The 17982-nt window shown below is 33.1% G+C and overlaps 1 protein-coding gene across 2 annotated transcripts in view; it reads left to right on the top strand.

The window, feature by feature from the left end:
• SNTG1 (syntrophin gamma 1) overlaps window positions 1-17982 on the top strand; it is a 623364-nt gene that overhangs the window by 584694 nt on the left and 20688 nt on the right. For both annotated transcript variants that reach the window (XM_082719661.1, XM_082719662.1), the window contains one exon: window positions 1866-1976. In XM_082719661.1, coding sequence (XP_082575787.1) covers window positions 1866-1976 — 111 coding nt within the window. The remainder of the gene's footprint in view (window positions 1-1865; window positions 1977-17982) is intronic.

Here is a 17982-nt window from a genome sequence, read left to right as displayed (position 1 = left end):
CTAAGTTGTACATAAAGCATACAGACCCTGGGAGACAAGGGATTCTATTGATCAGAAGGGCTGTTGGGGAGTCATATCAGGAACTTATATGTTTGTGACTCTGTGACTCCTGTCTAGGGCGTGCACTTGCACAGGGAGGCTAATGTGGGTTTAAGGTCCTACAGGCCACTTGGTCAAACTGAATGGATGCTGAGGCAGCAAAACAGCGGCTTTGCTAAACTCTGGACATGCAAGGAGACAGAGACAACTCTATAATAATAGTTGGAAGTTTTGATACTCCACCTTCAATAATGGAATGAACAACCAGACAGAAGACCAATAAAGAAATACAGAACCTGAACAAAAATGTAACTAACTATATCTCACAGACATACACCGAATACTCCACTCAACTGGAACAGAATATAGATTTTTTTCAAGTGCACATGGAACACGCTCCAGAATAGACCATATATGCGAATGTAAAATAAGTAGTAACAAATTTTAAAAGGTTGAAAACATGCAGAAATATTATTAAATACTTTAATAATAGAATAATAAGAAATATAATTCATATATAAAGCTATTTTTCCAAAATAGCTTTATATTTCAATGAACTGTTGAATCATGTTAAGGTCACCTGATGAAATTTAATAAACACAGACAACACACTCCACTCTAATAACATATTTTAAGTGGAAAGCTCTCAGAAATACACACTGAAATTATTGTCAAAAATAACAGGGTCTTATCTCATTTCTAAAAATCTTTGGCCCACCTAGTTATAAGAAATATATCAGATAAATTCCAGTAGAGGGCATTCTACAAAATCTTGAGCCAGAAGCAGTACTCCTCAAATTGTCAAGGACAGTCTGACAAGGATCTGAGAAACTGTCACAGACAAGTAGAGCTGAAAACAAAATGAGTAAATGTAATGTGGTGTCCTAGGTGGAGTCTTAGATAAAAGTCATTAAGTTGAAACTAAGGAAAACTGCATAAATGATGGACACTAGTTAATAATAATGTGCCAATATTGTTTCATTAATTGTGACAATGTACCATATTATGTGAGATATTAAAATAGAATAAATTGTGTGATAAGAATTCTCTATACCAGGTCCTATTTTTTCTCTCCAACAAAAAAAATGCACACTTCTCACTTGCAAAAAATCTTTGCGCTTGTCTTTGGGATTCCATGTCACTATATACTCAAACAGTAAGTTCATGGTCATATGGTAACTAACGTTTGGTTCTTACATAGATTTCATACTATCTAAATTTGTTTCTGTGATATTGGAAGATGGCTTTTAGTCAAATAATTCTATTGACTGGGAATATTATAGATTGATGGGTTAGTTCTCTAAAATGCTTATTTTAGTAGTCTTGTGAGTCATATAAATTTTTGTTGTAATTATTTGCTAAGGCTGATCTTTTATCTTGACAAAGCTACAGATTAGTTTAAGCTTTAAGAGAAAGTACTACAGAATATCTATAGAATTATCAATTCAAAAATCACCTTACCACTTCTATTAATAGAAAAAAGAAACAAATAACAAATATTATTGCTCTTTCAGTAGCATAGACATATCATTTAATTGAGCTTGTTTTTATTTCATGATAAAGCAGGATACTCAAATTGATTTATTTGCACATATTTTTGAAATAATTATTTCATGGGTACTAAAGTTATTTATGGAAACTAAAAGATATGTTTTATAGTAAGTTATGGCCTTTGATAAATATATTTTAATTTACTTTTTAATCCTATGATACAGAATTAATTTAATATGATTAACTTTACCACTTAAAAGAGAACTATTTCTTGGTTTGAATGTAGATATTAATTGTGCTGACTTGTATATGTTTCTCTTTTTTTCCTCCTTTAGGCTATACTTTGGAGATATAAATTTTCTCAGCTTAAAGGTTCTTCAGATGATGGCAAGAGCAAAATCAAATTTTTGTTTCAGAATCCAGATACTAAGCAGATTGAAGCAAAGGTAAATACAAATTCATCATATAAACCATCATCATATTAGGATGCCAAGGGAGAATATTTAGGAGAACCAAAAGAGCAAAAACCCACATTATCTATTTATTTTGGGACATCCCTCATGGCCAAAAGAATAAAATCACTTTGAGATTTTAGTGGTAAAATTTCACTGAAAGGCATAACTCAAAATAAGTTAGAGCTAACTGCATTTTCTTAATTTCTTACAAACTGCATTTGTGTCACACTAAAGTAACATTCTAGGAACCAAAATAGTCACTTTCTTTGTAGTTTCACATTTTAAATAATTTAAATAAAAAATTCTGATTATCTATTATATATTCCCTCTTTGAATATGAATACAAATACCTGAAGAAAAGTAGTTTTTAAAATTAATTCACATTTTCCTCATGTTATTATGTGTTAATAAAATGAATAAGTGAATGATTTCTTGCTTTGTGATGCAAATTTTCAGTATTTTTAAATATATTAACTATGCTTTAAACTCATCAGAAAGATTCACTACATTTATTTTTATTAATACGTATATTTGTATATATTCAGAATTTAAATTATTTCAATTGCTCTACCAGAAAATTCACAATAATAATGTTTGGGGTAGAACAAATTATATATATATAATTCCAATGTAGAGGAAAGAATAAATAACAAACACTAAAGTGAAAAATTAATGCTATGGAAATGAAAACCCATATATAATTTTTCAACTATAGATTAAAATTAGCATAATTTTGTTACATTCCTGCACCTATTAAATTCAGGTGAGGTCAGTCTGACAGTCAACACCTCCAAAGAACGACCCTCTCTGACATCTTAGTGCACATCTCCTGTAACACTGCTCTATATCCACATCAGGTGCTCTCATTCTTATTTTAACAATAACTTCTTTCTTATCTTATATATCTGCTCATTCTTGTCCCTTAACTTTTCTCCATGGTTTTTCGTTTGAATTTCTCTGTGGATACTCTAACTCTGTCTTATATTTATCTTTGGTGTTGTCTAACCACTCTGCCGAGTCTGTAGGTTATTTAAAGCAGAAACTGTGGATACAGCCCCTTTCTGCTGGCTCTTTTCCTGCTACATTTCTCTAAAGCATTGGTGTTACACATGGACTTGCCTTATATTTGTCTCCTGTCAGTTTAGGCAAATACCATCAAAATTTTACCACTCCCTTTATTTAAAATTACAGCATAATTTTCAATTCTACGCTTCCATCATTGCCTCTTCCCTAAACATAGATGGATCTATGGAGCTGCTTTCTTCCCATCTCTTGCTACAGCTCCTCCTCTTTTCCCCTCCAACTAGGATTGGTCAATCTTTTCCTTTGTGCCAGACGCTCACACTGCTCTTTAAATCAATTCTTAGTATTACCATAAAAAATACATCACCATATTCTAATAATGGTGAATGATGTTAATATTTTCAGTTCTATATTCTGGCTAATATGGAAACTCAGCCACTAGCTATTGATAGCAGTATAACATTTGATATATCGCTTCTCTTCTCGTTTTCTTAAGTGCTAATAAATCATAGTTGACAACAAAATCAGTTGAAACAAAAAGAGAAACTCAAAGCAATGACTAACTATAATGTTTGTACTTTAGTTCTATGTAGCATATGTTGTTTATACAGCTAATTATACTTACTTAAGTTTATTACCCCACAGCTTCTAAATATTACTCATTCTTCTTATAGTGTTTAGGCAATATTTAATAAATTCATTCATTAAGAGCTAGTTTCAGAAAATTCATTGAATGGCTTTCTTAAAATTTTAGATCATAATTATTGGATAGGAAAAAGACAGACAAAAATAACAAAATATGACCACTGGTGAATTATATAACCCTAATGGGTATGTGTGTGTGTGTATGTGTGTGTGTGTGTGTAATAACATGTGTGTGTATATATGTGTGTGTGTGTATATACACATATAAAATATATAAATTATATAACTATAACTTCTTTAAAGACACCACCTCCTTCTATAGAAAGAAGGATAATAATACCTCTAAGGGTAACATTGAAAATACCAAGTTAAATATGGAGACTAACACAGATGAGACCAACTAAATGGCTCTATAGGATTGTTTGGCCTTACTGGTATGTATCACCTCTCCTGACATAAAAATTGTTTAAGGGCGCCTGGGTGGCTCAGTGGTTAAGCTGCTGCCTTCAGCTCAGGTCATGATCTCAGGGTCCTGGGATCGAGTCCCGCATCGGGCTCTCTGCTCAGCAGGGAGCCTGCTTCCTCCTCTCTCTCTCTGCCTGCTTCTCTGCCTATTTGTGATTTCTCTCTGTCAAATAAATAAATAAAAATCTTAAAAAAAAAAATTGTTTAAGATTTAAAACTAGGGGCACCTGGGTTGCTCAGTGGGTTAAAGCCTCTGCCTTCAGCTCAGGTCATGGTCCCAGGGTCCTGGAATCGAGCCCCACATCCGGCTCTCTGCTCAGCAGGGAGCCTGTTTCCTCCTCTTTCTCTGCCTGCCTCTCTGCCTACTTGTGATCTCTGTCAAATAAATAAATAAATAAATCATTTAAAAAAATTTAAAAAAATTAAAACTACCACAATTGTTATTTATAATTGTAACTTGTTAATAATAATAAAAAGTACCATCACAGGAGAACATCAAGGAGAATGCTGGCATGTGTCACATTATTGGACTTATTGGATTTATGTATCATAAGGTGACTTATGATTGAAATTGATGTCATTTGAGGATTCAACATTTCCTCTGTTAGAATATATTTTTTTAAATTAAGGGAATAGGCAACATGATACAGTGGAAAGAAAATTAGAATCAAGTAGCCTTGGGTTAAAAATCTCCTTTTTACCATTTTCTATCTGTACTACCTAGAGCAATCTATCACCAAATTACAAATTGCTCCTCTTCAAGGAAAGTATAGAAATAAATATCCCCAGGGCCTGGGACATAGAAGACAGTAAAAACAAAAACAAAAACAAAAAACAAAAAAAACAAAAACAAAAACACTGATGAATGATTTTATCATTCAAGGACCTAGCATAATGACTAAGGAAATATAAAAAAATAACAGCTTTTATTATTAAGAGAGAAGTTAGTAAAGGTGATTAACGTAAATAAGCTCGGTGTCCTTCCCACATTTAAAATATTCAAGTTTATAACCATAACCCAAGTTTGCGTCATTTATTAAATGCCTAGGGTATTTTCTGTATCTTGTTAACCTTATTAATTTTTAAAATTTCAGTGTAGAAAATTTGCCCTGAGTCCCTGTCTCCGAAACAGGGACAGAAACATCTCTGTATATTGTATAACTCTTCTAAATTTATGTATATCATAACATTGGTAACTATCCTGGATGGAAATTGTTCACTAGCATGCTTCCTTCACTGGATCAAGAACTTTTAAACACAAAGAATATATCTTGTAACATCATATCCCTAAGGCCTGCCCTGATGCTAGCCTGGGAGCAAGAAATAATAATTTCTTAAATTACACTAGATCATTATTTTACAGTTGAGGATGGTAAGCACTTTTCTCAACATTTTATTATGAAAAATTTCAAGCATACAGCATACTTTAAATAATTTACAGTAAAGGCCCTCTGCACACTAAATTCTATGATTAGCATTTCACTGACTCCTTCATCATATGTACCCATCCCTTTATCTGTCCATTAATCCATCAAATCTTGACACATTTTGAAGGAAATCACAGACATCAGCATTATATTAAGCAGTTTTCAAAATGTATTTGTGGAATATTGTCTTTGTCCCTATAATTTAAAATGCCTCACCCATTATTTTATTGGACAATTCCTCAATTTATAGTTGTCTTTGATAGTTAACAACTGTATACTTTAAATCACATAATCTACATGTACTCCTGGGGATAAAAATATATGTTTAAAAAAAATTAAAAAATTTTAAAAAAATAAATCACATAATCTAAATAACAAAAATAAATAAATGAATAAATAAAACTCTACCAGAAAATAATTTTAGTAAACAACAAAAATAACCAGCAAGATAAAGCATTATATTTTAAGGGTGCTTGAGTGGCTTAGTTGTTAAGCGGCTGCCTTTGGCTTGAGTCATGATCCGAGGGTCCTGGGACCGAGCCCCACATCGAGCCCCACATTGAGCCCCACATTGGACTCCCTGCTCTGTGGGAAGCCTGCTTCTCCTTCTCCCACTTCCCCTGTTTGTGTCAAATAAATAAAAAAATATTTTTAAAAACCATTATATTTTAGTCCATAGATTTTTTTAAAAATTTCATTTACAAAAGTAAGTTGTACATATACAATTTTTGACAGAAGAAATGAGAAACAGTTTCAAAAATAATCAATGACATAAAATTCCACGTTACTTGAAGAAAATTTTATCTTACCTAGAAAGATCAGCTTTCTTATGACTTAGATTAACATAAAAGAGATCAGAGTGACAATTTCTACTCACAGTATTTTGATAAATACTTTGAAACTATGTGTCATGAAGTCTCCATGTGCTTCCATAAGTACATTGTAAAACTTTTGTGATTTTGGACAACAACTTGTGGATATTTTTTTATAATCATTAAGGGTCTATAAAAAGTTTATTTTTAAGTTAAACATAAAGGACACATTGGTAAATAATGATGTGAAGAAAATAATTTATTACTTCACTTGTCCTAGCCTTAACTAGATAAAGCAAAACTAAAAAAATACCAGTTATTAAAATTTGTTAAATCTTATGATGCAATTTATCTTTATGTGCCATTTATTGTTTATCTAATTTTTATACAAGTCATTACCCTGTAATAGTAAGAATACGAGCTTAATAGTTAAAGAGCTCTGGAGACCTGGGGGGCTCAATTGGTTAAGCGTCTGCTTTTGGCTCAGGTCATGATCCCAGAGTCCTGGGATCAGCCCTGTATCAGACTCTGAGCAGGGATCCTACTTCTTCCTCTCACTCTCCCTCTGGGTTCCATCATTTCAAATTCCGTCTGTTATCTCAAATAAATAAATAAAATCTCAAGAAAAGCAGTTAAAGAACTCTGCTTTCCATATATAACTATGATGCCTGTTATGTAGGATGAGTTATCTAAGCTCAGACTAAGCATCCTCCAGGGTAAGATGGAGAGTATTATAGTCCATGGTTTTTTGTGAGAATAAGGGCACATGTGTTCTTCTCAGAAGACTTGAGAATACCAACATACTTCAGTTACGTGTTCAAAAATATCCTAGAATTTTCAGAAAGTTATAGGTAAAGAAAAAGAAGAAAAGGAGTTTTTGTCATCAGCATAAAAGTAAAAAGATGCACAGAAGAGCCCATGACCCCCAAAAGATAAAAGGCCATTAAAAAGATTCAATTGATTTGACTTGAATTGGGTGGCTCAGTCAGTTAAGCATCTGTCTTTGGCTCAAGTCATAGTGGTGGGGTCCTGGTATTGAGTCAGGCATTGGGCTCCCTGCTCAGTGGGGAAGCCTGTTTCTCCCTCTCCCTCTGCCTGTTGGTCTGCCTACTTATGCACTCGTGTGCTCTCTCTCTCTCTGTCAAATAAATAAATAAAATATTTTTTAAAAAATGAATAAACCTGGTGATTCACAGACCTGTACCCCTGGGGATAAAAATATATGTTTATAAAAAATTTAAAAAAAAAGAATCAATTCAGTGATTCTCACTCGGGCAGTTCTCCATATGAATGAGTGAGGAGTGAGAATGAGTAGTGGTTCAGTTGTCAGGATAATTATTTGGAAACTCTCTTTGAGTTTATAGGCTAGTCAATCCCTCCTTTCCCATGAGTTTTTGTTGCAGTAGAGACAATAAGGGGTTTATCTCATGCTGAAGCTGTGAGTGTGGATCAAGCTCTAAGTGCCCCAAAAATGCCTTCCAGAAATGATGGAAGACTCTACTCCATAAATCAGACTTCCAGCTTATCCTCAGCCACAATATCTCATCATCAGCAATTACCCAAGACAATCTCCCTAAAATAGAATATATATAGTAACCTCAGAGTGCTTAGAAAGACTTGGAGCTAATTTTTAAAAAGTAGCTCTTATGAAATAGAGTAATTAGTGATTTTATGAAACATGAATCTTCATGAATAAGTCACACCCCAAAACTTTCAAAATCCAACAATAAAACAGAAATTCAAATCATGTAGAGGAGGGGTGACTTTTGGAATAGTGGCTAGAGGGCCTCAGTAAACTTGCCCTCCCTCAAAAACAGTGGAAATGCCTACAAAGCTACTGAAATCAAGCATCTGTTTTCAAGTTTTCTAGAAATTAGCCAAATTGACGAAAATGGAAAATAACCAAAATCACAGAATGAATGGAAAATTGTCTCTGCAAGAGAAACTGCTTGGCCTCACTCAGTAACACCCAGACAGTGGCTTTATAGCCAAAAGCCAGTGGCATTGCAGAAATTTGAGAGGTCTGACCTCATCCAGAGCAGAGTCAGTAATTTGGTTTAATTTGCAGCTTCCTGAGAAGTCTCTATTCTTAGTGTGGTGGTTATGTGACTCAGAGCTTAGCTCAGCAAGGGGAGGGGAGAAAAGAAAAGAGGGGGTCTACCCTAGGACATAGAGAGCAACAGCAAACTGCTGGCAACATTTTGACTATCTAAGCCTGAGATTTCAACTGGAACAAACAAAATTCTGGTCTGGAATTGAAAAGAAAGTCATAGAATAATAGACAATGATTGTGAGTTTAGGAAAACTCTGATGTATTCTTGGAGATTTATGTTGATAATGTGCATGCCCAGGAAAGACCTGGAAAGGAAAAGACACCAAACACTTTGACTGAACTAGGGACCACATATAGGCAGAAGATTAGAGTTAACTTTGTCTTGTAAGTGTCCTGAAATGTGCCTTTATATGCAGATTTCCTTGATAAAGAATAACTGACTTAAAGGCAATGCATAAAATGAAATTATCTGACCGATAGTTGGCTGACCCAGATATGACCAATGGGCAGCTAGACTTAAAAATGTAAAACAAAAACAATAAAATATAAAACAAAACAAAAAACCCTAACACAAACTAACAGAGATCTTAGTATGAACACACTACAGGGAATGCAAATTCTATAGAATTAATGCAAGAAAGTGTCAAACAAACAGCAATAAGAAAATCAGCAGATTTTCCTTGGGAAATATTGGGATTAAACCTTGGGAAATTAGAAGAATCTGATCCTAAAGCTGTTAAAAGATATTATCTAAAATATATAATTTCCACCAAAAAACTATCACATGTGTAAAAAGCAAAAAAAGTATATACATAAGCAAGATAAATACCAACCAACAGATTATGTCTTAAATAGGGTTCAGACTTTGGATTCAGTAGACAAAGACTTTAAGTCAGGTATAATTAATATGTTTAATTTACTAAAGAAAACAAGGTCTAAAGAACTAAAGAAAAATATGACAATGATGTCTTACCAAACAGAGACATTACATTAAAAAATAGAGTATCTATAGTTGAAATATTCATTAACTGAAATAAAACATTAACTAATGGGACTCAAAAAGAGTTGAGCTGGCAGAATAAAGAGTCAATAATCTTGAATATAGGACAATAGAGATCTAATCAGAGAGACAGAAAAATAACAAAGAATAGTGAAAAATGACCAGCATCTCAAAAACCCATGTCATGCTATCAAACACACCTGTATATGTATAATGAGAGTCCAAGAAGAAAAATAGAAAGGGACAGAAAACGTATTAGAAGAAATAATAGTTGAAAACTCAAAATGGATAAAAAATAATCTACATATTCAATAATTCAATGGACAAAATATGTGAAGGGAAGTAAGAGATACAAGCTTTCAGTTAGGTAATGAATAAGTCATGGGAATAAAAGATTTGGCCTCGGGGATACAGTCAATGATATTATGATAACAGTGTATGGTAATGGATGGTAGCTACACTTGTGATGAGCATGCATCACATGCAGACTTGTTGAATCACTATGTGGTACACCAGAAACTAATGTCACATTGTGTGTCAACAATCAGCTATATTAAAACAAAACAAAACAAAATACACACTCCAAGAAGAATAAAATAAAAAAGAACTGTATCTAGACTTATCATAGTCAATTTGATGATCAAAGAATTTCTATTCAACACACAAAAAAGCAGGAATCAAAGAATAGAGGAACAAAAACCTAAGAAACATAAAAAAATGAGTAAAATGGCAGATGAAAATCCTCCATTTACAGTGATTGCATTAGATGTAAAAAGCTTAAATACCAGGGCACCTGGGTGGCTCAGTGGGTTGAAGCCTCTACCTTTGGCTCAGGTCATGATCCCAGGGTCCTGGGTTCAAGCCCCTCATTGGGCTGTCTGCTCTGCAGAGAGCCTGCTTCCTCCTCTCTCTCTGCCTGCTTCTCTGACTACTTGTGATCTCTGTCTGTCAAATAAATAAATAAGGGCGCCTGGGTGGCTCAGTGTGTTAAGCCGCTGCCTTCGGCTCAGGTCATGGTCTCAGGCTCCTGGGATCGAGTCCCGCATCGGGCTCTCTGCTCAGCAGGAAGCTTGCTTCCTCCTCTCTCTCTGCCTACTTGTGATCTCTCTCTGTCAAATAAATAAATAAAATCTTAAAAAAATAAAAATAAAAATAAATAAATAAATAAAATTTAAAAAAAAAAAAGCTTAAATACCTCAGTTAAAGGTAGAGATTGAAGAAAATGACTAAAATCATTGTTCAATTAAATGCTGTTTATAAAGATAGAATTTAGATTTAGAAACAGATTGAAGGTAAAAAATCTAATTATATCTCACATATGTAATATACCATAGAAACATAGTAAAACAGAACTAAAGTGGCTACATTAATATCAGATAAAATAGATTTCAAACAATAATTGTTAATTAAGGGAAAAAGGACATTTTGTAGTTATGAAAAAGTGAATTTGTCAGAAAAACATAGGAATTATAGATATACATGCACCTAATAATATTAGTTCAAATGCATGAAGCAAAAGCAGAATTGAAGGGAGATGTAGAAAACTACACAATAATAATTAGACTGCAATGTCTCATTTATAATTATCGATGGAACAACTAGGAAGAAGGTAAATGAATAAAGAGAAGACTTGAAAAAAAACAGAAGGAAACAGACATCTATAGGACATTCCACCCAAAAACAGCAGAATACATATTTTTTCTCAAGTACTTATAGAATGTTTTTCAGGATAGGCCCAATGCTATGACATACAAAAGCCTCAATACATCAAAAGTATTGAAATCATATAAAATATATTTTCCATCAAGTATGAGATTAAACTAGAATAAACAAAAAATAATTGGGGAACTTCATAAATGCAGTTGATTCTTTTTATTCATGATATTTATGTTCTATAAAGTCATCATGAGCAGTCATTCAGCAAAAACTGAAACATTGCTTCTAGGCGATATACAGAGCTGAGTTCCTGCAAGCCTCTGGCCACAGCATTTTTCATCAACTGATTAAAAATAACTTTTGTTTTATGTGTGTTTTTGTTTAAAGGCAACTTATTTAATATTACTGTTGAGTCTTTAACATTGAACTCATAGTCACCAGCACCAGACAAAGCTTCTCCAACACTTGTATTTCCTCTGTAAGCATATTATAGTGTTTTTTTTTTATTTTTTTATTTTTTATTTTTTATAAACATATATTTTTATCCCCAGGGGTACAGGTCTGTGAATCACCAGGTTTACACACTTCACAGCACTCACTAAAGCACATACCGTCCCCAAGGTCCATAATCCCACCCCCTTCTCCCAAACCCCCTCCCCCACCAACCCTCAGTTTGTTTTGTGAGATTAAGAGTCACTTATGGTTTGTCTCCCTCCCAATCCCATCTTGCTTCATTTATTCTTCTCCTACCCACTTAGTGTTCTTTTTTTTTAAAGATTTTTAAAATTTATTTATTTCAAAGAGAGAGAGAGCAGAGTGAGCAAGAGAGACAGCACGAGTTGGGGGTGAGGGGCAGAGGGAGAAAGAGAAGCAGGCTCCTCGCTGAGCAGAAGACCAAGGCAGGGCTGGATTCATGGGGGATCATGACCTGAGCCAAAGTCAGAGACTTAACCATCTGAGCCACATAGGCGCCCTAAAGCTCTTGCACGTGAGCACCAAACAACATTTTAGCACTATGTTTTTCAGTCATTTTATTTTATTTTATTTTTTAAGTTTTTTTTTTAATTTTATTTATTTATTTGACAGAGAGAGAGACAAGGAGGGAGGTAACACAAGCAGGGGGAGTTGGAGAGGGAGAGCAGGCTTCCTGCTGAGCAGGTAGCCCAATATGTGGCTCCATCCCTGGGATCATAAGGAGCCAAAGGAAGACACTTAAGTACTGAGCCACCCAGGTACCCCATCTTTGTGGTCATTTTAAAGAGCAAAGTCACAGATACAAAAATGTGAAAATCTTGACACTAAACAGACTTCAAAAAAGACATTTTCTTGTGTACATTTCACAGTCTGAGCTGAAACAAGGAGTCCAAGTGTTACCTTGTTTGACCTCTACTAGCAAAGTGCATGCTGTGTCACTAAAATTTTCACTGCTTTGCATATATCCACAAATGACCATGAGAACACCATGGATAGTGATTTGGAAGTAAAAGTATATGTTAGCAAGTAGGTAAATTTGCAAATACAGAATCCACAAATAAAGAGAATTGACTGTATATGCTGGGAAAAGGAAAACTTTGAAACTATCAGTGAGTCTAAGGTTAAAGCACAAGAGTTATTAGTAAATATTTTGAGATAAATGAAAACAAAAGCAATCTATTAAAATTTATTAAATGCTGATAAGTGATTGAAGTAAATTCATATCTATAAATATGTATATTAAGAAAGATTCACATCAGCATCCTAGATTTTCATATAAGGAATCTAGATAAAGAATACTAAATTAAAATCAAAGGAAGCAGAACAAAGGGAGCAATAAAGATTAGAGCAAAAAAATACAAAATAGAAGATAAAAACAATAGATAATATGAATGAAATCAAAAGTTGATTCTTTGAAAGTTCAACTAAATTGAAATCCCTTTAGGAAGTCTCATCAAGCAAAGAGAAGATACAGATTGCTAAAATCATGAATGAAAGAGAGGGCGTAATTCCTAATGAAATAAATTTTTAAAAGATAAAAAGGAAATAAAGGAACAACTTTATGCCAACCCCAACTAGGTAACTTAGATGAAAGGATGAGATTTATAGAAAAACACATACTCCCGAATATGACTCTAGGAGAAATAGTACATTGATTAGACCTACTGAAAGTAGAGATTGAATTAATAGTTTGAGAACTTCATTAATACAAAATGATTTCACCAATGAAAAAATACTAACCATATTATTATGCAAAATACTGTATTATTTAATAGTATTAATATTATTAATACTTATACAAATTTAATCGATCAATCTTTTTTTTAAAATATTTTATTTATTTATTTGATAGAGATCACAAGTAGATGGAGAGGCAGGCAGAGAGAGAGAGAGAGATGGCAGCAGGCTTCCTGCTGAGCAGAGAGCCCGATGTGGGACTCGATCCCAGGACCCTGAGATCATGACCTGAGCCACACAGGCGCCCTAATCCATCAATCTTTTAAAAGAATTATGAACCATGACCAAGTGAGATTTACAACAAGAATTCATGATTGGTTTATCAACCCCAGAATAATCAATGTGGTACACCGCATTAACAGAATTTCAAATACATGTATTGTCTCAGTAAATACAGAATACAGAAATTTCATAACCCCATCACCCTTTCATAATAAAAACACTCAGTGTAAGAAGAGAAGGGAAATTCTTCAATCTAATAAAGAACAGCTGTGTGCAACCCACAGTGAACCTCATACTTAATAATAAGAATAAATGTTTTTCTGCTAAGATCAGAACAAGACAAGGAAGTCTGCCTTACCACTCTTACTCAACATCGTACCAGATGGTCTAGAAAGGACAATCAGGCAATAAAAAGAAATAAAACTATCTCAATTCACACATGCTGATGTTGCAGATTGAGAATAATAAGGAATCCTCTGAATACCATTTTCACTAATAAATAATTTCAGCAATGTTGCAGTATACAAAATCAACATACAAATATCAATTATATTTGTATATATAAGCTATGAGCAATTTCCAAAAGAAATTAAGAAAATAATTCTATTTACAATAACATTTAAATGAATGAAATAAGAAAATGCCATCAAAAGAAGTGCAAACTTGTATACTGGAAGTAAATAACATTGTTATAAGAAATTTAAAAGATTTGCGTAGAGGGAAAGATGTCCTATACTCACTAATTGAAAGGCAATATTGTGAAAAAACAATTTATTCCTAAATTGAACAACAGATTCAACAAAAACCCTTTCAAAAAAGCCAACATTTTTTTATCATGGAAATTGACAACTAATTTTAAAATTTTATGACAATGCAAGGTATCCAGAACAACCGAAACAGTTGAGAAAGAATGAAATTGAACAAAACACACTTTTTAATTTCAAAACTTATTACAGAGCTATGGTAAACAAGAGAGTATACTGACAACTCTGGCATAAGGATAGACATACTGCAATAAGAATCAACAGTCCAAAACAACCTTTTCTCTTATAATCAATTGATTTTGGAAAGTCTGCCAAGGCAATGCAATGAAGTAAAAATAATCTGTGTGTATGTGTGTATCCATATGTGTGTGCGTGTGCATATATATATATTTTTTTTTCTATTTAATTAAAGCCTTAAAATTTTGCATCAAGAGACCCTAAAAAGCCATAAACAATTCAAAAAATGGGAAAAAATATTGTTTCTTGATTCTTTGTTACTCAAATTTGGGTTTTGTGTCTTCTAAATTAAGAACACAAACTGGAAAAAAATATTGACATTTTGCATTGAAAGCAACATGCTTATGGAAAATTGCACTTGAAATGCTCATAATAGAGTGATTTTAACAAAAATCCAATTGTATTGATTTTTAACAAGACCACAGCCATATATATTTCATAATTAACATTTCTGTTTATCTGAATCTTCCTGATTTTGCACAATGATGAGTGATAGGGTGTGTAAGCAGACACTGTGATACATTTTAGACTGGACATCTCTTTATACTTAGACTGAAGGTAATAAAGCATTGACTTCTTCTGTCAGATTTATTACTTATTATTGTAAAACTGTAACAACACATATAAATAGTAATGTAGTCATTATCAAAATCCTTTATTGTGGAATATAAATTCATAAGTAGTTATAAAGATAATACAGAGATATTCTGTATACTCTTCATCCTGTTTCACCCAATGGTTATATCTTATGTAGCTGTAGTATGATATAAAAAATAGGAATATGACATCAGTGCAATATGTGTATAGTCCCATTTCAATGCTAACATGTATGCATTGTGGAACCATTTCCATGATCAAGAAACAGGACTTCCTCATCATGTTGACCCATCTCTCACTTCTACCATTTCTAAATCGTAGCAATAATTAATCCACTTTTTCATTTCCATAATTTTGTCATTTTGAGATTATTATGTAAAATAAATTATGCAGTGTATGACATTCTGAGCTTTACTTTTTTCACTCAGCATAATGGCCTTGAGATTTGTCTAAATTACTCTGTATATCAATCAATTATTCTTTTTTGTTGCAGAGTAATAGTCCATGATTTTGACATATGTTTACCCATTTACCTGTTCAGGGACGTTTGCTAGTTTCCAGTGTTTAGTTATTGCAAATAAAGCTGTTATGAACAATAATGTGCATGGATATGAGATTTCCATTTCTCTGGGATAAATGCCCAGAAGCACAGTTGTTCTGTGGTATGGAAAATGTTCAGTTTTGAAAAAAATGCCAAATTATTTTTTAGAGTGATTATTAATGTTTTACATTTTCTTTTTTTTTTTTTAAGATTTTATTTATTTGACAGAGAGAGAGAAATCACAAGTAGGCAGAGAGGCAGGCAGAGAGAGAGGAGGAAGCCGGCTCCCTGCTGAGCAGAGAGCCCGATGCAGGGCTCGATCCCAGGATCCCGGGATCATGACCTGAGCCGAAGGCAGAGGCTTTAACCCACTGAGCCACCCAGACGCCCCAGTGTGTTACATTTTCAATAGTAATATATGAGGAATCCAGTTTCCTCATTAGCATTTCAAATAGTTACTACTTTTTATTTTAGTGGTTCTTATCATAGTGTTAATTTTCATTTTCCTAATGGCTAGCAATGGTGAACAACTTTTCATGTGCCTGTTTTCTATCTATATATTCCCTTTAGTGAAATGTCTATTTTTATCCACTTTTCAATTATATATTTTATTTGTTTTTTATTTATTTATTTGTTTGTTTTATTTGAGTTTTTGAGTTTTTGAATTTTTTTTGAAGATTTTATTTATTTATTTGAGGGAGAGAGAGAGATCACATGCAAGAACAGGGAGGTGAAAGGGGAAAAGAAGCACACTCTCCATTGAGCAGGATCCGACATGGTGCTTGATTCCAGGACCCTAAGATCATGACCTGAGCTGAAGACAGACACGTAACACACTACACCACACAGGTGCCCCTTATGAGTTCTTTATATATTCTATACGTGAGGCTTTGTTAGATACGTTGTTTGCAAATATTTTCTTCTAATTCTTCCAAAGCGTATCTTTCATCTTCTTAACAGGTATCATGCAGAGAAAGTTTTAAAATTTTCACAAATTATCAAAATTATCAATTACATCTTTTATAGATTATGCTTTTGATGTCATGTCGGGAATTCTTCATCAAGTCCCAGGTGTCAAAGATTTTTCTCCTACACTATCTTCAAAAAGGTCTGTAGGCTAGAGGAACCTGGGTGGCACATCCAGTTAAGGTCTGGCTCTTGGTTTTGGCTCAGGTGGTGATCTCAGGGTCATGAGACTGAGACCCACATGTGCTTCACACTGAGCAGGAAGCCTTAAAGTTTCTGTCTCGTCTCACCCATGCACACACATTCTCTTTCTCTCTCTCTCAAAAATAAATAAAAAAAAAGTTCTGTCGACTTGCCTTTAAATATATAACACATCTGAGTTCATTTTTTCCTGTAAGCTGTGAGAGTTAAGAAAACAGATATTTTGTCCAAAGATGCCAATTATTTCAGCAACATTTGTTGTAAAGACTAAAGACTATTGGACTGTTTTTACAGTTTTGTCAAAAATTATAGTCATACTTGCGTGGTGTTATTTCTTGTTTTATTTATCTCTTTGTCAATATCATATAATTCTGAATACATTAACTATATAATAATACTTTAAATGAAGAAAAGTGATTTCTTCTATTTTATTCTTATTTTTCAGAATTGCTTTAGCTATTCTAGTCCCTTTGTCTTTCCATAGACATTTTCTAATTACTTTATTTGTATCTATGAATAATCTCATTGGTATTTTGATAAGGATGTCATAAAACAATCAATCTGAAAAGGATTTGCATCTTATGCTATGTTGATTTCTTAAAGCAATGGAAACTGGATACTTTTCTCTTTTTTTAAATCTTTTTGATTGAATTATTCTGCAATGTGTACTTTTCACCAAAAAAACCCCATGCATGTTTTGTTAGATTTACAATTAGGAAAATCATTCTGCAAGAAAATGTAATTGGTATTGCTTTTTAAAATTTTGTTTTTCAAATATTGTTACAAATGGAAATATAATTAATGTTTTTATATTTACATTTTATCCAAAACCAGTATAAATACACCTATTATTTCTAGGTGTTTTTTGTTTTTGTTTTTAAGATTCCTTGAAAACTACATAGATCATCAACACATGAGAATTATGGGAAGACATATTTATTTTTTTCTGATCTGTATCACATTGCTTTCATTTTCTTGCCTATTGTTTTGGCTACATATTTAAATACTATATCATTATCAATAGTGACTGTGGACATTCTCTTCCTTCTTTATTTTAGGGGAAAGCATTTAGTCTTTCACTATTAATTGTGTTGTGAACTTAGGGCTTTAACAGAAGTTTTCTCAGGTTGAGTTCTCCTCTATTTCTGTTTTCCTGAAAGTTTTCATTATGAATGGG

Source organism: Mustela nivalis (genome assembly GCF_964662115.1).
Source record: "Mustela nivalis genome assembly, chromosome: 2".
Taxonomy (NCBI): Eukaryota; Metazoa; Chordata; class Mammalia; order Carnivora; family Mustelidae; genus Mustela; species Mustela nivalis.
The sequence above is the reverse complement of the archived record's forward strand: the minus strand, read 5'-3'. Positions and strand labels throughout refer to the sequence as shown.